Here is a 23,845-nt window from a genome sequence, read left to right as displayed (position 1 = left end):
GCTGCGCGCATGTGATCAGAGTGTGTCGTCCATTGCTGCTGGAGATACTCAGAGACAAGTGTGGAACAAAAATACTTTTCAAAGGATCAAACAAAACACAAGGAATAACTTTGATAGAGCATTTGAATAAGGAAAACATCGACCAGAAGAGATATTTGTTAAAATTAAATAAAAATGCATGAAAGGGGTTTGACGGAGTAACTGTTACCATTTAATAAGTTCACACCTTTGCTTCCGCTTCTTATTCTCCCTCCTCTTCTAATTCTTCTTTATCTGTCCATTGTTCAGATGTTTGCCTCATTTTGTTTGCAGTCCACCACAAATAACTGTTATTTCAAATATGTGATATGAAAAAGTTTTGAAAACATATATTTGTGGAAAAGAGATTTGCGGAAATCCATTTTCGTTGATTAATCACTAATTGTCGATATAGCTTTGACAGTTCAAATGCAAGAAAACATTTCTCGCTTTTCAGATACCAAAAATTTTCGCAATTAACATAATCAAAAAGTGGTCTCATGGAATTCTTCAAAAATGTCATTTTTTGATGCTCATTTCTCTATCCTCAATGGCTTTCGACCTTTTTTTCAACTGCTTATGCTTATTCTTTGATTTTTCCTTTCTTTAAATATCTGCTTGAAACATCAGCCTTCAAATGCATAAGTTCGATGAATTTCAACAGCGGAGCGTTGCATGAAACAAAAAGGGAAAGCTGAAGAAACGAAAGTCTGAGTTGGAAGGGATATTCCGAAAAATCAAAGCATCAGTATTCTGTGGGAAAAATGAAATGTGAACAGTTAAGAAATGGATATTTTTGAAAATTCTGTGAAAATGATTGAAAGAAAAATTTATAATTTGTTGAATTTTAAAGGAAAATGCTTTTATCCTTCGACAAAAAAGTGTTATAATTCTGATCCATTTAATTTTGAAGAAATTAAACATTTTTCAATACTTTATTTAAAATTTTTCGTTAAAAATCTTTATGCTCTATTGCAAAAAAAACACAGTCAAAAATTCACATTTTTCAAATTCTTGCCGAAAGGCCTTAAAGTCTCTTGTGAATCAGACAAATTTTTGAAATCATCTGCAATGAAAATAATGAATTATGAACTCAATGAAAAAGATACTTAAAGAACAGAACTGAGGCTTTCTTATCTTTCTCCATTAGAAAATTAACATTTCTGATTTTATAATCTTTCCCATTGAATTCATCCATGTTGCGGAAAAGCAAGGATAGTGCAGATTGAACAGAATATTATTGTTTAATGTCAAAAGACATGAAGAAAGAATGTCAAAAGAATGTTTAAATTTTAAAAAAATATTATATGAAGTTTCTCTATTTGAAATGTTGAAAGATGAAAATAGATTGAAGTGATTTTTTGATAAAGAAAAAGATGATGGATCAGTTGTTTTTAAAACTTTTCTCATCGCATGAATGTTGAAGCTTCATATTGTGCGTTGAAGAAGAAGGATTATTCGTTGCTTGAAATGCATCATTTTGTATTATTATATGTTATGAACACACAATTTCTTAAAAAACAACTTTTTAAAAAAAATTTCGTGAAAACATATAAAAAAAGAGAAAAAATACAGATATAAACTGTTTCTTCTTGATGAAGCAAATTTTGATGTGTCATGAATTTTCAATAGTCATTTTTTGATATAGCAAATGATAATATTTTTTCAATAATTAAATTTTCTTTTTCAAAACAAGCTTTCTTTGTTAAATGCTCCTTCAACCTTGAATTCAAAGCATTTTCAGTTAATTTAAAAAATAAAAAAGAAAGTTATCAAACTGAGATTTATATTCAGACTGTTGAACTCATTGAAAAATCTCTTTGTTTTGTTGTTGTGCTTGCATTTAACTTTTTTCCAGTAATAGAAATTATGAATGAACATTTTCCAAAGATAACAAAATGCCGAATTGTTTTCATTTCTTCATGGCTTAACTCCAATTCAGATTATTTCGTTATATTTGAACAACTAATATTTATTCACGAATTTCTTCTTCCGTTAATAATTTTAGATTCGAGTTGAGAAAAAAGGTGAATGCTTCACTGTTATCCTCAAAGATAATAGGCATGCCTCTTCTCCATTGCTTTGTCATTAAAAATATTCAAGTTAATATTCGTTTCCACCAATGCTTTAATAAAAACAAGTTATGAGAAAAGAGAAGAACAAAAATATAAATGAAAATATACAACTTTCATAAGAATCCATATTATTTATAAAGAATTTAGCATTTTTGTATTTCAACGGTTTCCTTCCTATTTCTCACAGATTTCATAAAAAAAGTTTGTTATTCAAATGATGGGTTAAACCATTATCTCTTCAGTAATTTGTTTTGTGCTTAAGAAACATTGTTCTCAAGTTTCGGTAAAGAAATGCTTTTTTCGGATCTATCTGCATCTCGTAAAAGTGAAAAGTGCGCAGATGTCTGGAATTTCATTGAGGAAAAATCCACTCATCTGGCTGTGAAAATGTTGAAGTTCATGTTCCTTCACACAAATAAAGGAAAAAAGTTTTTCACAAAGATTCAGAAAATTTTTGATGGTTTGTTATTGGTTTTTTCATTTATTGAGGTTTTAACTTCCTTTGTTCAAAATGGCAACTTCAGAAAAATGGAAATGCGTTTTGTTAAGAATGGCTAGTCTTTACAACTCCGAAGACAATAAACATGTCAAAGTTGCATTATTGAAAACAATTTGTCATGAATTCAGCTTCTGTCAGCTGGAAAAACTGGGCTTTAATTGCACATTGGGCAATTATAACTTCGCAAAACAGAGCTCCTCTAATTTAAGTTTCGATGTTTCTCAAAGGAAAAGGCAATCTTTTTATAACACAAAATCAAGTTTGTTGGTTCAAAATGCAATTAATAGGATTATTTCCATTCATCAACTTATTCTATTGTTTAACTCAGAATTAAGTTTTGAAGATGAAATCAAGTTTGAAAAATTCATAATGACCAACTCAACAGAATCTTCTGAATGTTCAAGATTTGTAAAAAATACAATAAAAGTTTGTAATTTTTGTTAATAAATTAACAACTTCATATTTTTTTCAATCATAAATCCTTTTTGAAAAAATCAGAGAAAAAATCACTCGAAACTTATAACGACGATTTCACAATTTTGAATTGTGACGATTTGCATGAAAAAGACGTTGATCCACTTTATAGCTTTTTCGAATCAAATCGAACTGTTTCGAACAACATTTCGGATTCATTTGCAGACGATAACGTGCAAGGACAAATGGAAGATGATAGTGACAATGATTTATTCTTGGACGTTGATCAAACAGATGATATCTTCTCGATTGATCATTCTTCCATAATAACGAGTAAACAAATTGAGTGCACGTGCAATGGAACACAAGAAGTGCAATCATTTTCTCAAATATCAGACATAGCAATGGATATTGAATTACCTACAGATGAATCATCCAGAATTATTCGTGATGATTCAAATTCTTGTGATGTGATTTCCATCTCTGAAGAAAATGAAATTATTGTTGATATGGTTGACGCACAACCATTTATGGATTATTGTCCAATTTCACCTTTGCCAAACATTGGAAATACCTGTTGTGTTGCATCCTTGGTTCAACTGTTTCGATCATTATTTCAACGATGTGGTCAATTGAAAAGGCGAGTGGGGAAGATCGCTCAAATATCATTGAATCTTCATTCTCTTTGCGCTCCTGAAACAATAATGGACAAAGCTCGAAACTCGAAAGAAGAAGTGAAATGGACGAATGAATTCTTATCTTGTTGGTACAAGAAAAACAATCTATCAGTTGGTTGCCAACAAGAATTGTACTGTGTGTTCGCAAAGATGTTTCATAATTTATCGTCTGTCACTCCAGAACTTGCACATATTATGAATGCAACAATTAACTATCCAAGAATATGTTCTGCATGCGAAAAAAAGTTCAACGGTGCATGCGAAACTACTCCAATTATCAGATTGAATGGCTCAAATGTTTATGATTCGTTAAGCAAATCTTTTGAACTTCACAATGACAATTCAAATAATCGAATGTTCTTTTGCCCCAAGTGTAATGTTGACACGAATCAAATAGCGAAATTTAACATATAGCGTTTTCCACGCTTTTTGACTTTTTCGCTCGAACATATCACAAATAAACAGCTTTCCAAATTTCAAGTCTGTTTATCATTGTCATTTGCTGAAGAAAATGGAGTTTTGAAAGTTTCTGAAAAAAAAGTGAATCATGGGCAGAATTATACTTTTATTGCACAGCTTTTTCACAAAGGTGACGAAATTAATGGACATTTTTATAATTTTTGCAAAAGTGAAAACAGCAATCCTCCTGCAACTTCTTTTCCAAATGAAACATGGTATATGTGTGAAGATGGAATAGTGACTCAAATATTTGATAACATATCTGCTGAGTTTTCTCATCACATAGATGAAGGTGCAATGCCATTTCTATCACTGTATGAAAAAATGGAAAGCAATTTTAACGATTTCGAAAGTTACCCTTTATCACCAAATTTGTTGTCAAACATTATTAATGGCTCACATCGACTGTCATTCAATTCAACGTTTCTTATACCTCAACAAAACACTTCAATGTTTCAGGATCACAATTCCACTTATTCTGCAACAATTTAAACATTTAAGTCAACAAACTCAACTTCTGCCGAATCCAAAAACAAAAAAGCTTCATCATCTCCATCAAATCCATTATCTTCAACTATGACTTCTCATCTTCCTATCAAAAGAACACAACCAAAAGCTCAAATAAGAATCATCAACTCAACAAAAGCAAAGTTGTACGATAAGTTAAGAAATGAGCTTGATATTAAGATGTCGTTGAGCACATTTTATAAAAAAAAGGCATCTCAAAAAAGCTAAAAAGAGAAGTGATCTTTACGGTTTGTGTGTCACTTTCGAAAGTTTGCATAAAAAGAAGAATTTTCTCAAGGCAAAAAACGAAACCTTCAGTGAAAGCGATCTGTTTATGTTGAAACTGACAGAAGATCATTGGAAATTAGCAAAGCATCAACATCTTTATTTCCATCAATTGAAAGATAATTTGGATTTCGATGAAGCTTTGCTTTTATTTGATTTCAAAGAAAAATTTGCCCTGCCAATTCGTCAAAATCAAATAAGCAAAGATTTTTATGAAAAAGTTGAAGTATCCCAATTGTGTGTTATTTCGTTCATCAAAGATGAGAAAGGCTATTGCGTCAAGCATATATTCAACTTTTTTTCTAATATGCGATCGCACGATTATCGCTTTATTATCGGATGCCTTCAGGAAGTGTTAAATCACCAGATATTCAATCAGAAAAATTCTTTTCATTTTATTTGTGATACAGGCCCCCACTTTAGGAATTCCTATCTTCTTCACTATTAACTGTCGGACAATTCCACTTTTTCGAAAGGGAAAAGCACAACTCTTTCATTTTTCTGCGAAAAGCACGGAAAGTGCGAATGCGATGGAGAGTTTGGCTATTTGTCAAAATGCATTCAAAATGAGCTCGATAATGAAACAATCATTAATGATGTTGCTGAACTTATTGACTTCTTTCAAAAAAATGCATCTCATTGTGCCTCATTCAAAAGAAATTCTATTGATGGAAGAGAAAAGTTGTATCGTCATTTTTTGAGGTGTGAAATAATTTGAAGAATAAATTTTTAAATTGTTTTATTTCAATTTTATTGTTTGTTTTTTTTATTTTTCAATTATGATTAAACAAGATTTATTCCGTCAAACAATATACTTTGGAAAAAAAGTGAAATAAAAAACATGAAAACATTTTTATTTTATGAAAAGCGCGGATGTGATATTTACAGATCAGTAGGATCGCCATTTAATAACAGAGGAGAATTTAAAATGCAGTTTGTGGAAAGGAGAGTTAGAGATGAGAGACCTTCAAAATCTTTCAGTACTCAAAAATGCAGTGGTCAATCAGAAAACATTGGAAAATGCACATTGAAATTGTTTGAAGAAAGGAAAAAGTTGGACAACCAGATTTTCAAATAAACTATTTTTCTCTTTTCTGTTTTTTTGTTAATTGCTCTGTGTGAAATATGTTTAATTGAAATTGAGTTTCTTGAGTCGTCTGTTGCTCAAGCTTTGAATTGTTGCCGCAAACAATATATTCAAAGTACCCTCTTTTGCACTTGTGCGAAAACATGAGGGCTAGGCTGATTCCGTCCTGGGACTGTGCTGTGACCGGTCCAGCACAGTCCCTTGAAGGCTTTGGGTCCAGAATCAGCCTCCCAGGGCAGACACTCAAATTACAATTTTTCAAGAAAACATATTTCTTTCTTCTGTGAGTTTCTCTACAGTTCTGTAATAATAACTATCTTTTTATTGTTTTTGTTTTTTTAATATTTTTATTGACAGTTCGGGATTTTGAATATGAGATTTCAATTATTAAGCAAATGTCAAAATTTTTTTGAAAAGTTCATATTGTTTTATTTTCAAATAAAACAAAAATTTCATATTTCGATCAAATTTCTGTTCACATTGACCAAATTTTTCTGTGATATAAACAAATACTTGATAATGATATTATATTCATTCTCATGAAATCTGGTCAGTGAAAACAGAAATTTGATCGAAATATGAAATTTTTGTTTTATTTGAAAATTAATCAATAGGAACTTTTCAAAAAAATTTTGACAAAAAATAAGAGTTTTATTATTTTATTGAAAAAGAATATTAAATAATAAAGAAGGAATACACAAGAAAACTCATTTTGTTTGTTTTTGACACTTAAAAAAATATTAAAAAGTCATTCAAATGATAGACAGAGATATTTGATTCAAAATATAACTTAAGAACCACATATTTTTGAGAACCGAAAAAAATATGATTTCGAAAAAAATTTTTCATCGCATTTCTATCCATCTCTCATGTTGAGTCCATAATGAGTCACAAAAATATTTATTATAAAATATATTCAGGCTCTTATATGTTTGAAAGATAACATTTGTCTCCCTTCCTCGCTCTTCTGCTCTTCATAGAATAAATCGTCCATTTTATATAAATTGTCTGAATCACGACTTTGGAGAGGATACGGATGGAAATATCTTCACAATCAACAGAACAATATAAATTACATATATCAAAAATTCTTCATTTCCATCGAAAATGTCATAGCCCCACAGCCATCCATCAATCAAAATGAACAATTTCATCTTCCATTAAACAGACATTGTTTTTGTAATACCCAACCCTTTCACTGGAAATATTTCATTTATTCCAGCTTCATTTTTGCTCACATGAAATTTTCATTCTGTAGATATTTCTTGAGCATTTGGCATTGTTTGATTATTTTTCATAACGAATTAGAGTCACAAAAGAAAAGGAGCACAACTCGATGTGTCGTGGCTGAATGGGCATATGAAGACAACGCGATTACAAAAGAATGGATTTGTGGTATGGAGTGACGGAGTTGAGTTTTTGGAGGAGGCTGGGCTTTGAAGGGAAAGGAAAAGATAAAAGGAAGATTTTTTGGAGGAGAGAGAGGTATTTTTGGGAGGTTAAAGAGGCAAAATGGATGTGTGGGAGATGGATAGGGATGAGGTTGGGAGGGGTTTGTTTTGAGATTTTTGTCATTGAGAAGGTGTTTAGACCGTGTTTATTGTTAGAGAAATGGAATTTGTTGTGGAGGAGGTGGGATAAGAGGGAAGATAAGATGGGTGGAGTGAATGGAATATGCTTATTGGAGGGGAGGACAAAAGTTGGATGAGAGATGGAGAGATATGGAGAGAAGATGTTTTTTTTTTATTTTCGAATGCAGGGAGAGAGAGGAGGCACGTGAGGCAGGGCAAGGGGAAAAGATTTTGCGAGAGTGTGCATGATAAGAGAGAAAAGTGGGGTTGAAGAAGAAGAAAAATGAAAGAAAATATTTCATATTCTTATATAATTTATTTTGTGAACCGTTTGGACGCGCCAGGCATTTGCGGAACAAGGGATGGAGGCTGAGGCGGAGGAAGACAGGAAGAAGGAACATTGAACGCAGTACTTTGCATTGGGGGTGTGGAGACAGGGGTGCGACAGGGATGGAGCGAGGTGAGGGGATGACCGTGATGGAATGTCTTGCACCGGAGACAGAAAAAGGATGGAGGCATTTATTTTTTCCAAGATGAAGGATGACTGGAGAAGTGGAGACATAGAGCAAAGGAAAATGGAATTTTTCCATTGTTTGTTGTGAAGAAGGATGTGAAGAAGATGTGCGTTTTTGCTTCAGGTGAAATGTGGAGAAAAAGTCAATACATCGACAAAGTATGAAAAGCTGTTCTTCTGATGAAATTCACACATTTGCAAGTTTTTTAATCGAATGGAGTTTGTGGAAGTTATTTGAGTGGAGGAAAATACAGAATAATGCATTGAATTTTTTTTTGAAAACAGAAAGGAGGTGATAATATTTTCATTGATATAAACAAAAGAGATGGATTTAAATAGTTTTGAAGATTAAAGGAAATGATATATTAAGAAGAAGAATTAGAGGAAATCGATGAAGCAACAATATTTACAGTTTCAGATATCATTGATAACCATAATAGTGTTGCATAATTACCACTTATTATCAAAATCTGAATTGTTTTTCTTTTTTTCTTACAAGCCTTTTTAACAAGCAATGGAAACATTACTCCCCTCCCCTCCAGGTGATATTCATTATTGAAAAAATATCAACATTTGAACAATTTTTGGATAATCGGTGGTGCTCTTCTTTCATTTTTGATGAATTCTTTATGTTTCAACAATAATGAAAATTTTCACAAATATCTTTTCAATGTTTTTAAATATGTGGGTTATTATTTTAGAAATGTCTAAATTTTTTTGAAAAGTTCCATGAGTTTAATTCTGTCCCACAAAAGATCAAAAATGATCAAAAAATATCGATCATTCCGTTCCCATTTTAGTTTTGAAAATTTTGATTGTCGTTATTTATTTCGCTTTTTATTGAAAAATAGGAAACAATTTTGTTCATATCATATAAACGATAAACTTTATTATGAAATACACACTTGTTTGCAATTGCTTTCCAGCTATATGAATCAAATGAGTTTCATGCTTTTATTTCTTCATTTTCATTTCATCTGTTCGAATATTCATTATTAATTTATGAATGTTATCCAAGTTTTTGTTATTTTCTTTTCCTGAAAGAAAAAAATTGAACTCCTTGAATTCTTGAATTTTTTATTAGAAATTTTCAAACATGAAAAATACATAAAAACCATACTCGTAACAATCGAAAGATATTCGAAAAGTTGAAAACATTGAGCAAAAATACATTTTATCATTTTGAAATGAAACATGAAATGTTATTTTTTAAAACAAATCTTCGTTATTACTAACTCAAAAAAACAATCTATTCTCTTATAAAGATTCATAAAGTTTGCATCAAACAACTTGTTTTCATCCAAGCACGAGTTGTTTTCTTCTCCTTTTCATCACGTCTCCATTCGTCGTTGATAGATATCCCGCTTCATTCTTTTCATATAACATTAAAAAAGCAGTTTTTTTTGCAGGTCTACCATTCTGATAAGAATGTGGATGTTGTGTTTAAATAGTCTGTGTTTCTTCTGGCTGATGTGTTTGGAGATATCTCATTAAATTTCTTGTGTCCGTTGCAGAACATCAGTCGTCTATTCTCTCAGAGTTTTCATCTTCTTCGTCTTCTTCTAATTGAGCATTACGCCGATCAACTTCTTCATTCCGGATGCGCAGAAAAGAAGAGGAGAAAGCTGAATGGGACAAGCAGCTAGTTTGCTCTTCATCTTCATATTCATCATCAGCGCCTACAATTGATTCTTCATATGCATCTGTAGTGGAGGCATTATACACGTTGGAAGCATCGATGGACGACATCCAGAGGCAGCTGCAGATTGTGGTTTCAGATACTGCTGTGGTGTTTGCGCAGAGCATGCTGCTGTCGCTGAGGATGCTGCGAGGATATGCTGTTTTGATGCAGGTGGTGCTGCATGTGGATATGTTGTGTGTGTGCCTGCTATGTGGCACTTTTGGAGAAGCTTTCCGTTCCGCAGGATGTGCAGCTTCCAACTCTTGCAGCTTCTGTGGGAAAGATGCCTGAGGGCAAGAGGTTCTTTTCTTCAGCATATGCGAATATATTCCCATCGATCAATGATCTGTTTGACCCTTCGCTGCTGCAGTCTGCGATAGCGCGGCTGGTGTTGCGATCGCCTCAGTCGAGGCTTGCGGTGGTGAAGCTGGACGACGAAGTGAAAGTGCGATGTGTTGCAGTGAATGAAGTGGGGGAAATTGTAGAGGAGAAGGTTGAAGGTGGAGGGGCTGAGGATGGAGGATGTTGCTCTGTCTCCAGAAGCGATTGCGCTGGCTGGGCTGGAGGAGCGAAAACATGGAAAGGAAGGAGAACGATTCAGCAGCAGACTCAGAGGAATGTTCGAGCATTTCTACAACGAAAAGTTTTATTGAAATGATTATTTCTGTGAAGCTGTTGTAAAAAAATGAGCGAACCATTTGTCAATAATTGAGAATAAAGACAAATGAGATGAAGAAGCAATGTGAAAAAGTTGTTTGATTTATGCGGAGTGATGAAAAGAAGACGAGGAAAAGGGAAGGAAAATTGAGTGCACCAAGAAGGAGTGACGAGGTTGTTCTATCTGGTCGATGGCTGATGAACAGTGTCTTGAACCAAAAAGGCAATCAACGAATGATGCCTGTGCGCATTGCAGACGGGCAGACTTTTGATGTGCTGGGCGAGCTGAACATTCCGCTGTAATGAAGCTGTGCTAAGAATCAGGTGAAATGGTGGAGATGCAGCTGAGGAACAAAGCCGAAGAGGAATCTGGCTTAGGGTCCGTGCGAGATCCTCGTGCAGCGTGGGACAGAGAGTGAAGCAGTGATGAAGCAGGTTATTGTGGAAAACTTGGTGGTTATGTTTATCGTACTTGTTGAGGAGCTCGAGCAAAAGCAGAGGAGCACGAGTTTGTGCGTGGTGTCATTATCAGTCAGGATGAGTTGATCCGCCTAGCAAATGCGCACATTGTGATGAAGAAGTGGAGACTGTGCTAAGGAGTGACAGCGTCTGTTGTGATGGAGCATAGATGATTCTGCGAACGTGAAGTTCACAACGGAGAAGGGAATCGAGGTTGTTCGGTAGTTCAGAGAAGGAATTGAAGAAGGTTATGCGAAGGAGATTCTGAGCAATTATTCAGCGATGCTGTCAGTGCATGCGTTTGAGGATGTGTCTGATGGGGCGTCTCATGCGGATACGCAGCTGATATGGCTAGGTGAGTGAATTGAGGCGGAGGTGCAGAAGGCGGGGAAGCGGGTTCATTCAACATGTCAGACAAGAGGCTCTGTTCAGAAGAGGAGTTTATTTGAGAAGACAGTAAAATGCTGCACAGTCGATGGGTTTACGCGGCTGTGATGCTTAGAGCGCCATTTCAAACTTGCGATGTTTTCTCAGAGGTCGTTCTGATGGATGCTCCCATGGCATTGAAGATGGCAGCAGAGGATCTGCATTATTATTTTGTTTCTTCTTCTTCTTCGTCGTCGTCAATTTCTATTTTTATTGAGTGTCTGTTCCCTCTTCACATCCTCCTCTTCATCTCAAATATCTCATCTGTCACATTCCCCTTCTTCTCTCTCTTCATCAGCCTCAGCGCATGCATCTCTGGAAGCACCTGCTTTGAACAGTATATCGAATGCGTGTGTGTTCTGACGAGTTGCCCGTTGATGTGCTTGTTTCATTGGCTAAACGGCATTTGCACAGCTCCATCGACCTCCTCATCTCCTGATGCGACGAATGGGAAGAGTGTGACGAAAGTATTGATGGAGGTACATCATCATGAAGAGTGGTGGATTTGAACAGACGAGGAGGCGAATGGAAGAAGCGCTTCTGCGACGAGGTTTGCGAAGATGGATAGTATGTGTCAAGGAGAAGCGGCGGCGCATCAGTTGCGGAAGAGGAAAGAGGCGCAATAAGAGCAGATGAAAGAGATGAGGAAGAAATGGCGGAGATGATAGCAGATAAAGTGACTGGAGCTGGCAAGTTTGATGAAATAGTTGGGGCTGTAACAGCAGTAGATTGTTGGAAGCTTCCTGGATGAACCAAATGAGAAGGATGCGAGGGAGAGCTTGTTAATGTGAGTGACTGCTGCGATGTGGCTGAGGAAGTGCGGGTGTGGAGAGAGTTCGTATTCTTTGAGGAAGACAATGATTGAGATTGAGATTGAGACTGAGACTGAGATGAAGGCTGAGGCTGTCGCGTGAGTGCAGGGACAGGCGAGGTGGATGTGGACATCTGCAGGATGGTCTGAGAGAAGGAAAGAAGAGCAGAGAAAAAAAAGGAAGCAAGAGATGTTAGAGAAGTCAGAGAGAACAAGGAAGAAGAAGCAGAGGAAGATAAAGGTGGAAGGGAAGAAGACGAAAACGAAGAAGAAGATGCAATGGATGCAGTTGAACATCCCCCAAGCACAATCGCCGGAGCCAACAGTGATGCAGAAACAGAAGACGATGTGTCATCAAAGATAGAGCGAAACGTGGCTAACGCAAAAGTGGTAGTAAATGGAGTGTTTGAGGTGCTTATCTCAGAGCGGTGAGCTGTTGATGAGTGTGTGCTTGCTATTTACGTGGTTGTTTGAGTGATAGCGGGTGCAGGGAAGATGAGGGTAGTGGCTGATACAGAGGGAAATGCGGATATTGTCAATGAAGGAGAAGAAGGAGAAGAAGAAGAAGGAGAAGAAGAAGGAGAAGAAGAAGAAGGAGAAGAAGAAGGAGAAGAAGAAGAAGAATTTAATGGAGAAGGAAGAGGAGAAGAGGAAACAAATGAAGAAGAAGGAGAAGAAAAATTTATTTGAGAAGGAAAAGGAGAAGATAGAGAAGATGGAGAAGAGGAAAACAATTGAGACGAATTCAATGGAGAAGAAGAAGAAGAAGAAGAAGAAAGAGAAGAAGAAGAAGAATTAAATGAAGAATTACTATTTATTGGTGTCGATAAAACATTATGAGAAGAAGGAGAAAGAGAAGAAGAAGAAGAAGAAGAAGAATTTAATGGAGAAGAAGGAAAAGGAGAAAGAGAAGAAGAAATAAATGAAGAAGAAGGAGAAGAAGAATTAAACGAAGAAGAAGAAAGAGAAGATAAAGTAGAAGAAAACAAATCATTATCAGAAGAGAAAGAGAGAGAAGAAAGAGAAGAAGAAGAAGAAGAAGAAGGCGAAGAAGAAGAAGAAGATGAAGCATATGGTTGTGAAGGAGTTTTTAAATGTTGTGAGCGAAGAGCGGAAGGTGAATGAGGAAGAATGGAAGGCAATGAAGTTTGTGGAGTGGGAGAAGATGCATGTAGTGCGCATGTGTGCGTGTGATGTGATGATGATGAACACTTCAGCTTCGTTGATGTCGACAGAGGTGCTGATGAAAGCGACAGGATCGATCGCGTTGCAAAGTGGCAGTGTGAAAAGGACATAAAGCATTGCACTGAGGAATGATAGCACTCTTTCGTAGTTTTGCACGTTATGCTTCTTGCTGAGAAAAGTGTATGAGCTATATCAAGTACATTTGATGATTAGGTTGTCGAATGTGTGTTGTAATAGAGAGTGAGTGCTCATGGTGGGGTGAAAGCAGAAGGGAGGGTGCTGGAGGCAGAGTGGGGAGATTGGAGGAATGTATCGCAGGATGCGGAGAAAGAATTGCTTCCTGAGTTACTGGAGAAGAAGAATCTGCAAAGAGTAGAAGTGGATTTGTTGATGATTATATGGTAGTTAAAGGAGAAAAGTGTATCTGAACTTGTGGTTTTGATACTGTAGGCTGTATGTGGGACAGTGCTGTGGCGCAACTGCATGAGATAACAATGGTGAAAGGGATGCAAGTGTATTGAAGTTTCGCTATCAGATCAATGTGCATATTTTTGTGTTTGGAATTGAAGAAGAAGAGTAGTGGGATGAGGAGGAAGAAGAGATGATGATGAAGAGACATTGAAAATGGAGTGAAGAGGAAGGGAAGATGAAAGAGAGAAGATAATTTTTAATAATTCTGTTTCAACACTTGATGTTATCATCGTTGAATTGGACGTTGAACTTGAATCAGAGACTGTCCAGCCACTTTCATCATCATTTCCTTTGATTTCATGTTTCTATTCTTTCAAGGCCAATTCATCACTCATCGCGATCATTCTATTCACTACAACTTTCTTTGTTCCTGTTTGCCTTGTGAGAGAGCGCTTCATTGTCAAACATGAGAATTGAACAATTCCACAATGTGAGTGATCAGATGCCTCGGTGCTTCTCACATATATTTCTGTTGGAATGGGAAGGAGATAGATGCAGACAGGAATGGCCACACTGTTGTTTCCGTTGTCATATCCTCTCACTTTCTCAAGAGAATCCAAAGAGGCTTCCACACATGTGATGTTTTCTGATTTTGCTGTTTATTCCAGATTGGGTGAAATAACAAAGATGTCACTTCCCCATTTGGCTGTGTTTTTGCCAAAGGAAGAGGAGATCAGGAAATTTTGATTTTCCTTCATCAATCGAAGATGAATTAATCCCACAAGTCCAAATGATGCAGAGCAATAGCACTCATCAAAAGATCCACCTTTCACTTTCACTTCATTTCCATTCCCGACACACAGCATCATCGACCCTCCGTTGGCTGATGTTCTGCTTCCACATTCTGTAAATGAACAAGAATTGAGATCTTTATCTTATATGCCATTAAAGAGACAAATGTTAACTATCAACTGTGAACTTTTCAATTTTAAAGCATGATTGAATAATAAATAAAAATTAAATATTTTTTGTTTGAATAAAATACTAACCACTAAATTTATCAAATTTTTTGATGCATCGAATATGAGTGTTCAATTTTCGCATTTGTGTTAAGTTCATGCGTATAATGCAAATGAAAAATTCTATTCAAATGAAAAGTCGAATCAACATTGGAAATCAAGTTTATCAGGAAAAATAATCGATGCATTCCTTGGACATTTCATTTGTTAATAATTGCAAAGAAGTTCAATCAAGAGAAACCGTTTTTCTTTGAAAAACAAATATTTTGATTTTGATCAATTAATCAGATATATGGGTAATTCTTTTTGAAAAGTCGCAAATGTTTAATTTACAAATAAAAAATTCTTTTCATATTTTGCTCAAATTTCTATAACCGCTTATGAATCTTCATAAGTATTTGTGAAATGGCATTATCAAGTAACAGATTTCGTGTTTGTGAAATTTGGTGTTTGAGAATAAAATTTTGAGCCAAATATGACATTTTTGATTTATTTGAATATTAAACATTTGCGACTTTTCAAAAAGAATTACCCATATAATTTTTTGCTTTGAAAATTTTCTTCTTAAAAGAAGTTTGCAAATAACTGATAAGCGTTATAGTGAATTTTTTCGTTTTGGATGAGAATAATGGAAACGGAGTGGTTTTGAATTAACCACAATGGGTCAAATTTTTGATCTGATGTCACTTTTCAAAAAAATTTTGACAAATCATATTTTTTCTTTAAAAAAATTCGGTTCAAAAATTTGTGAAGAATATTTATGATAAAACATTGATAAGTTATTGTACAATTGAAGTATTTATTTCTCACTTTCATTTGAAAAATCTGTTATTTGAAACAATCAAAATGGATGAACCATTTTTGTGAGACCTATCAAATCAAACAATTATCACCATTGAATAATTCACACCAAGAAAAAAGTTATGAAATCAAAAATAATCACCCATGTTAATTGTTGATAATCTTATGTTGTAAAAAAACATTTCAACAAACGTATTTAACGAAAAATTATGTTTTTTCAAATAAACGATTGTCACAAAAATACGAAAAATGATTTATTTAACAAAATTTGTCGGAGAATGTTCTGGAAATTATACGTCAAATACTTCAAAATTATTGTGACATATTAACAATTATTTTCGAACCAACAAAAAATATTGCAAAAATTTGAGATCTTCCCACAATTTAATTTAATATGAAATAAGAGAGAGAAACTGAAAATTACTGCCTTTTTTTCAATTTTTCTTAAAATTTTCAAAATCACTTGCTTAAATCAAAATGTCATGCATAAATTTCAAATTTATGTAAAAATTTCTCAATAACGCAAAAGATTGTTCAATTCATCTTTTTATTATTTTTTATGTTTTTTAATCTCATAAATCAATTTATAAAATATAACAACATTATAATAAGCATCCTTGTATCTGTTTTTGTTTCATAATTATCAATTTTTAATAAATATTTGAAATATTATTCTGATATATGTGTGATTTTAAAAAATTGTTTTTTTTCAAGTATCAAAAAGTATTTCAAAATTCCAATCCATAAAAATGTTTTTTTCTTAAATATGAGTAAATCTTTTTGAAAAGTCGCAATTGTTTAATTTACAAATAAAAAATTCTTTTCATATTTTGCTCAAATTTCTATAACCGCTTATGAATCTTCATAAGTATTTGTGAAATGGCATTATCAAGTAACAGATTTCGTGTTTGTGAAATTTGGTGTTTGAGAATAAAATTTTGAGCCAAATATGACATTTTTGATTTATTTGAATATTAAACATTTGCGACTTTTCAAAAAGAATTACCCATATAATTTTTTGCTTTGAAAATTTTCTTCTTAAAAGAAGTTTGCAAATAACTGATAAGCGTTATAGTGAATTTTTTCGTTTTGGATGAGAATAATGGAAACGGAGTGGTTTTGAATTAACCACAATGGGTCAAATTTTTGATCTGATGTCACTTTTCAAAAAAATTTTGACAAATCATATTTTTTCTTTAAAAAAATTCGGTTCAAAAATTTGTGAAGAATATTTATGATAAAACATTGATAAGTTATTGTACAATTGAAGTATTTATTTCTCACTTTCATTTGAAAAATCTGTTATTTGAAACAATCAAAATGGATGAACCATTTTTGTGAGACCTATCAAATCAAACAATTATCACCATTGAATAATTCACACCAAGAAAAAAGTTATGAAATCAAAAATAATCACCCATGTTAATTGTTGATAATCTTATGTTGTAAAAAAACATTTCAACAAACGTATTTAACGAAAAATTATGTTTTTTCAAATAAACGATTGTCACAAAAATACGAAAAATGATTTATTTAACAAAATTTGTCGGAGAATGTTCTGGAAATTATACGTCAAATACTTCAAAATTATTGTGACATATTAACAATTATTTTCGAACCAACAAAAAATATTGCAAAAATTTGAGATCTTCCCACAATTTAATTTAATATGAAATAAGAGAGAGAAACTGAAAATTACTGCCTTTTTTTCAATTTTTCTTAAAATTTTCAAAATCACTTGCTTAAATCAAAATGTCATGCATAAATTTCAAATTTATGTAAAAATTTCTCAATAACGCAAAAGATTGTTCAATTCATCTTTTTATTATTTTTTATGTTTTTTAATCTCATAAATCAATTTATAAAATATAACAACATTATAATAAGCATCCTTGTATCTGTTTTTGTTTCATAATTATCAATTTTTAATAAATATTTGAAATATTATTCTGATATATGTGTGATTTTAAAAAATTGTTTTTTTTCAAGTATCAAAAAGTATTTCAAAATTCCAATCCATAAAAATGTTTTTTTCTTAAATATGAGTAAATCTTTTTGAAAAGTCGCAATTGTTTAATTTTCAAATAAATCAAAAATTTCATATTTGGCTCAAATTTTTGTTGACGTATACCAAACTTCACAAATATGGAATTTATTTCTGGATAATGCTATTTCATTCATTCTGAAAAAGATTCGAGAGTGGAAACAAAAATATGAGCAAAATATGAAATTTTTGGTTCACTTGAAAATTAAACATTTGCGACTTTTCAAATAAAATTATCCATATAATCACTTTTTTTATTATCACAATGTTCTGAAGAATAGCCAAATATTATGAATGGACATCAAATACACCTATAACTTTTATTTTTTTATTATCTTGGAAGTTTTTAAAAAGAAACATCTAAACATTTTTTCATTCAGAATTTATCAAACAAACTACTGTTTGCTGATTGTTAACTTTTTCGCAAAAATGAGAAAAATCAAATATTTCTTTATAAAAATCAATATTGGTGATTATTTTTAAACTCATATAAATTTTGGGGGTATGCGAAATTTTATTGTTCACAGTTATTTGCAAAATTCGCAATTCCGCGAATCAACAAACGCAAGGAGCAGGTTTGCTTATAAATTCTGAGTTTTGTTTATGAATAATGTGTGGTTTAAGATCAAACTTCGTTAAAACTCACATTTTCTTTGACATCATTTTCCGCATCAGAAATGGAATAAAAACCTGTTCGGAAAACAAACAAAGACGGAGAGGGAAAGGGTTTTGATCTTACGTTGATACTGATGAGAGTTGAAAGGATGATGGAAGAATTCGCAAGCAGCCAAACATGGGCAAGTCTTGCCGAAGTAATAGAAGTGACACCAATGAAAAAAGAAAAGAGAGAACGACAAAGAAGAAGATCTCGGTAAAGACAGAGCAAGTCTGAATCTGTAACAAATATTATTGACGTGACCGCTAGAGGGAAACAAGAAAAGCGTGAGAGAGTACGTCGCACATATTGCCGAACGAAGAGACAGGAGGACGAAGAGGATAGCGAGTGGGATTCGGAAGAGCAAGAATTTAAGGAAGAAAGAGAAGGAAAAGAAGACTTTGCAAGAATTTTTCCCAGGGAGTGGTTGATACCCCGGAGACAGGAGGGCGAGTTTAGGAAGTTCATTGAGTTTTGGAAAGTTAGCTCGAAAAGAATGAGCGAAGACATACCAAATACATTTATTCCCGAGTGTGAGAAAGAGTTTTTTTCAGGACACACGAACACAAGTTGGAACGCGCTGTCCAGAACATCCATAACATCAAAAGGGAGAAGAGACTCACCAGAAGCGAGCCGAGTAATTGAACTCCTCCAGCCTGCCCTGGAATCGGGCTTTGAATCTGCAAAATCAATCGCAGCCCTAACAGCCACGGAGCTGAAGAGAACTCACCAGTCCGAGGAGGAGAAGGAACGACTGAGAGGATTGTTTTGCGCCTATGCGCTTATCGCTGACTGCATCAGCAGAATAAACTTACTGAAAGGAATACACCAATCGGGTTGGGAAAGCGCGAAAGGCTTCTTAGAAGGAGGAATGTCTAAAGAGGAGCCGGAGAACCTAAAAAAACTGGAAGAGAGCACTAGCTTTTTTCAAGCAGAGGGAGATGCAGCAGGGTGCGATGCATCTCCTTATTCCTTAGCAGTGTTCGGCCTTGCAACGGCCAGAAGCGGGACCCCGAGAAGACACAATTCGAGCAGTAGCACACAGGGATTCGTATGCAGACAGCTCCAGAGAAGGGGATACAGAAGGAGCTTCATAGATTTCAGAGCGAAGAAGAAAACACCTTGGTTCAAAGCACAATTCGTCCCAACCAATGCTGGGAGTCCAGTCCCTATCACTTGACCATTGCCACCTGCTCCTCCAAGGACTCATGGAAAGACAGCAGTGGAATCAACAATTGGAGCCAGCAAATGGTCGCAGGAGTGAGGAGGAAGAGAGGAGAGAGTGCAGAGATAAAAGAAAGAGCAGCGCTTTGCCGCAAGACCGAGAGAAGAGTGAGAGAGTCAAATTCCAGTAAAATGACCACATAACAAGAAACTGCAGCTCTTGGAGAGATGAGATCAGAAACGGAAGTGTCGAAACAATACGTGAACATCGGAAAGGTAGTGAGCTTGCTAGACCAGGAGAAGGAGAGAGAACAAGAAACCAAAGGGGATTCTGCGGGAGAGATATCGATTGAAGATGTGCAACACGAGGCAACGAGAATAGAAGGAGACTCCTCATATCTCCGAGTGACGATACAGAGGAGTGATATGGGAAACGAGAAGGAGAAGGAGAAGGGAGTCCAATGAGCTTTTGGGACTGATATCGAGTACCCAATTGGGAGCACCCTGGAGGAGAGCTCGAAGACAGTAACTGCAGATATTCTCGAAGGAGAAGGGAATACACAGATGCAATATGGACGCAAGAAGCAAGAAGTGAGGATGAGCGAAGATATTGGACCACCGAAGAAGCCACTTCCTGGGAGGCTTGCAAACAGGCTGAGCTAGTGGAAGAAGATTGGGGGAGACAAACTAGTGAGCCGTGGAATAAGAGCTCGATGGAAAAGTCCCCACTCCTTCATCTTGCTCGAGGAGAGAAAACACAGACAAGAGTTTCGGGGGACGACGGAGATGACGAGGAATTATTCATCCCTTCTAAAGGAGGAAGTGAAGGACGGAGTGGTGAATCCAGTGTCATAGTCGGAGGTGAAGTGGTTCAGCCCGACATTCATGGTGATAAAGAAAAACGGAAAGTGGAAGAAGATCCTGGATTGCAGAGCTCTAAACGAGGAAGTGCAGGGAAAACACTTCAAGATGGATTCCCAGGAGACAGTTGTGGAACTCCTGGAGGAGAACGACTGGATAACAACTCTGGACATATCGAGTGCTTATCAACATGTCAAAGTGGACGAGCAATTCAGTCTCTATCTGTGCTTCAGCTTTCAAAGTCAATGCTAAGCTTACGTGGGGATGCCATTTGGAGCAAAGGACGCGCCCAAAGTATTCACGAAGATAATGAGACGGGTAGCATCGTTTATCAGAGAACACTTGAAAGTGAAGCTAGAAATATACCTGGACGACATTCTCCTCATGCACCTAGACAGGGATGCATTGAGATTGATCTCTCAGGAAATGGAACAGTTCCTGAGGTATCTGGGCTGGATTCTGTCGGAGGAGAAGCTGAAGCTAGAACCCGCAAGGAGCGTGGAGTTTTTGGGATGGAGTTGGAATTCAGAGAAGATGGAAGTGACGCTCCAAGAGAGGAAGAGAATGTTGCTCCTGGAGGATGTGCGAATCTGGATAGCACAGGCACAGAAGAGGAGGAGACAAAAGACGAGGGACTTAGCAGCACTCCTCGGGAGGCTGAATTTTGTGAGGTTACAACACCCACCAGCGAGCTTGTGGATGAAGCGCATGCAATACGTGCTGAGGCATGCAATAGCCCGCGGAGGCTGGAACGGGACAGTGATACCCAACCCAATGATTCTGGGAGAATTAATACATTGGAGGAAAATTCTGCAAGAGAACAGACAGAGGTGTCTAAGGAAGAGAACAAGGCCAGCAGAGTTTATAACGGACTCGTCAAAGCTGTGATGGGGTTCTATGTAAACAGTTCCGATTGTGAGCAGAGAGGAGAAAATATATGTCCACGGGAGTTGGGCCCTCCAGGAAAGCACGCTTGCAATAAACGAGATGGAGTCCAGAGCAGTGTTGAGGACTCAAGAGAAAAAGGAAGCATGGCTGCAACAACAGAAGATAGACCATATTCGTCTGAAGACAGACAACATGTCCACCAGATGGACAATACAGAAGAAGAGGGGAGCGCCATCGCTCATTCCAACACTGAGAGCATTAGAGAAGAAACTGAACAGCCTGGACATTACGATACAAACGGAACATCTCCCGGGAGACCAGAACACGGAAGCAGATGCACTCAGCCGGATGGCGAAAAAGCCGGATTATGCACTGAAAGGGGAGAAAGTCGCAGAGATATTACAAATAGTCGCACAGAGAACACTAGAAACAATCTCAGAACAGATTGCGCCTGTGCCCTGCGGAAGTACTTGGAGACTATCCTCCGTGAGAAGGAAGAAAGAGAGAGGAACACCAGAAGACGACATAGTGCTTGTCCACCCGTTCCTGAGAAACATTGGACGGACCCTGAAAGAGAAGATGAAGGAAGCCCAGAGGGAACAAACGATTCTGATTCTGCCAGCCTGGCGGGGGCAGACCTGGACCCCGCTACTGCAGTCTGGGCATTCGATAAAGACCCTGGGGACCTTTCAGGAGTGCATGACACCAGCAGCGAAGATGAGAAGGGAAGGCTGGAAACTACCCCCAGGAGAGGTGATATCCGTCACACTGGAGAAGAGAATATACAAGTAAGAGACCTCTTCCTAACATGGGAAGAATACGTTGGAGCAAGAGATATAGCAGCAGCAATACTCAGAAATCAAAAGAGCGAAAGAGACACGTGGAGATCGCTTCGAAGATTCAAGCAATTTCTTGATAGAGAGAGCATGGAAGATACCGACCCCCTCACAACCAGAGATGCCAAGTGGATTATGACAGAGTTCACTGAAAAGCTTTCAAATACTAACCTGACTTGTGGAGTGATTAATCAGATAGTGCGGAAAGCACTGAATCCTATTAACCTTTTCGGAGAGACGAAAATGGATGCAAAGGACATTGAAATATATAACTTAAAACCTATGTTGGAGAGAAGACAAGAAGGGGCAAACGATTCAATTCGATGAAGGATCTCACAATAATCACCAAATGGGCAGAAGCCAACCATGATATGACGGACCCACAGATCCTCCAGAGGAGAGCTCTCATCCTGACAATGATTTTTGGGGACGAAAGGACAGCGGAACAGGAAAGAATGAGAATGGAGACAACGATATTCAAGGATAAATTTGACCAGACACAAGCAAAAACAAAAACATCCTGAGGAGATTATAATAGTTATTATTAATGAACATCCAAACCCACGTATAGATGCTGTTGCAGCGCTCCAACGTTGGAAGGATTATTCAAAGACAGCTATTTAAGGTGAACATGTGTGGTTCAATATCAGTGAGAGACAACCTGCAAACTTGAAGAGGATCAAAGAAGAACTTTCGGCTATTTTGAGAGAGAACGAAATACCCGACACATATACCGCGTTCTCGATAAGACACGCTGTGATAACACATTTAGCAAGACAACAAGATGCAGATTGGAAAGCAATCAATGCTTATACGAGATGTGCGCCAGGTTCGAGGGTGGTCCAGGAGTATTACACCGTTTTACCGGTTCAAGACACAAATTGGATCCTGGAGACAATCGGTGGCACAGTACCCCTTGCTGAAAAGGGAGACAAGTCGGAGAAGGATAGCGAAAGAAAGGATATTGGAAATGAGAATACAGAATCTGAAACAAAAGAGTATCCTGAAGAGATATCACAATCTGGGGGAGAAGGGGACATGAGCAAGAGAAAGAGATCGAAGAGACGAGTGCCAATTCGAGAGAGGAGTTCGCAGCACGAGAGCGATATAGCACAACTCCCCAAGGGTGATGAGACACCCTCCTTAATTCCCCGCAACATTATGGAGCTTACGGAGCGTAGACAAACTGCCTTGCAAAAGAAGCTCGAAACCGATCGGGGGAAACGCGGAGAGAGAAGCATAGGACAAATTGTCATGCCCGCTCAAGTACAGAAGACCCGATCGAGAACCCCCGAAAACAGCGCAAGAGGGGGAGGGAGTAGGGATAGAGGCCGCACCTTCATCCGCAGTCCCTCTGGTCATCCGCCGCACGGCAAGGTGCTAGGCATGAGGGTTTAAGATCAGAGGAGAGAAGAGAACGAGGGATTTCGAGACTCATTATCGAGGAGCGAACCTGCTCTATGCGTTCATATATTCGCTTTTTTGCTAATTGATAGAACGCAGAAACAAAGCAGTTTTGCTCCGAAATAATACTAACGCGGATGGAGAGACTCAGAGCGGCTGGGTGTGAAAGAGAGAAACAAATGGTGAAGAATAGGACGAGGAAAAAGTGGCGAGATAGCAGAGGAGATAGGAAAAGAGAAACCGTCCAGGGATATTAAGCGCACCCAGAACCTGTATTTACAAACAGGAAAGCTAGTGAGACCGTTAAGAAGAACCTTACTCCTCTAATTCATGGCAAGAAAGTGCAAAGAAAAGAGTCAGACTGGTCCATACAGAGTGTGGCGAGCGAACTTGCTCTGTTCCTGCAGCAGAAGAGCGGGAGGCAGAGCAAAGGACAC

The 23,845-nt window shown here is 36.5% G+C and overlaps 5 protein-coding genes across 5 annotated transcripts; 3 read left to right on the top strand and 2 right to left on the bottom strand.

Moving 5' to 3' along the window:
• Positions 1-9,706: 9,706 nt before the first annotated feature.
• MONOS_11643 (uncharacterized protein) lies at positions 9,707-10,445 on the top strand (the record flags this gene model as incomplete). The annotated part of the gene is made up of 2 exons (XM_067864193.1): positions 9,707-9,985; positions 10,032-10,445. 2 exons carry the CDS (start codon positions 9,707-9,709, stop codon positions 10,443-10,445), a joined length of 693 nt encoding a protein of 230 aa, XP_067721819.1.
• A 1,184-nt stretch (positions 10,446-11,629) lies between these two features.
• MONOS_11642 (uncharacterized protein) lies at positions 11,630-12,274 on the bottom strand (the record flags this gene model as incomplete). The annotated part of the gene is made up of 1 exon (XM_067864192.1): positions 11,630-12,274. The coding sequence occupies one exon, from the start codon at positions 12,272-12,274 to the stop codon at positions 11,630-11,632; it is 645 nt and encodes a 214-aa protein (XP_067721818.1).
• A 324-nt stretch (positions 12,275-12,598) lies between these two features.
• Positions 12,599-13,435, bottom strand: MONOS_11641 (uncharacterized protein; the record flags this gene model as incomplete). Its single annotated transcript, XM_067864191.1, has 1 exon — positions 12,599-13,435. The coding sequence occupies one exon, from the start codon at positions 13,433-13,435 to the stop codon at positions 12,599-12,601; it is 837 nt and encodes a 278-aa protein (XP_067721817.1).
• Positions 13,436-18,349: 4,914 nt separating this feature from the next.
• Positions 18,350-19,435, top strand: MONOS_11640 (uncharacterized protein; the record flags this gene model as incomplete). Its single annotated transcript, XM_067864190.1, has 2 exons — positions 18,350-18,471; positions 18,526-19,435. 2 exons carry the CDS (start codon positions 18,350-18,352, stop codon positions 19,433-19,435), a joined length of 1,032 nt encoding a protein of 343 aa, XP_067721816.1.
• Positions 19,436-20,132: 697 nt separating this feature from the next.
• Positions 20,133-23,402, top strand: MONOS_11639 (uncharacterized protein; the record flags this gene model as incomplete). Its single annotated transcript, XM_067864188.1, has 2 exons — positions 20,133-22,288; positions 22,655-23,402. 2 exons carry the CDS (start codon positions 20,133-20,135, stop codon positions 23,400-23,402), a joined length of 2,904 nt encoding a protein of 967 aa, XP_067721815.1.
• Positions 23,403-23,845: the final 443 nt, after the last annotated feature.

Source organism: Monocercomonoides exilis, assembly GCF_001643675.1.
Source record: "Monocercomonoides exilis strain PA203 chromosome Unknown scaffold45-810774, whole genome shotgun sequence".
NCBI lineage: Eukaryota > Preaxostyla > Oxymonadida > Polymastigidae > Monocercomonoides > Monocercomonoides exilis.
This window is presented reverse-complemented; position numbering and strand designations above follow the sequence as displayed.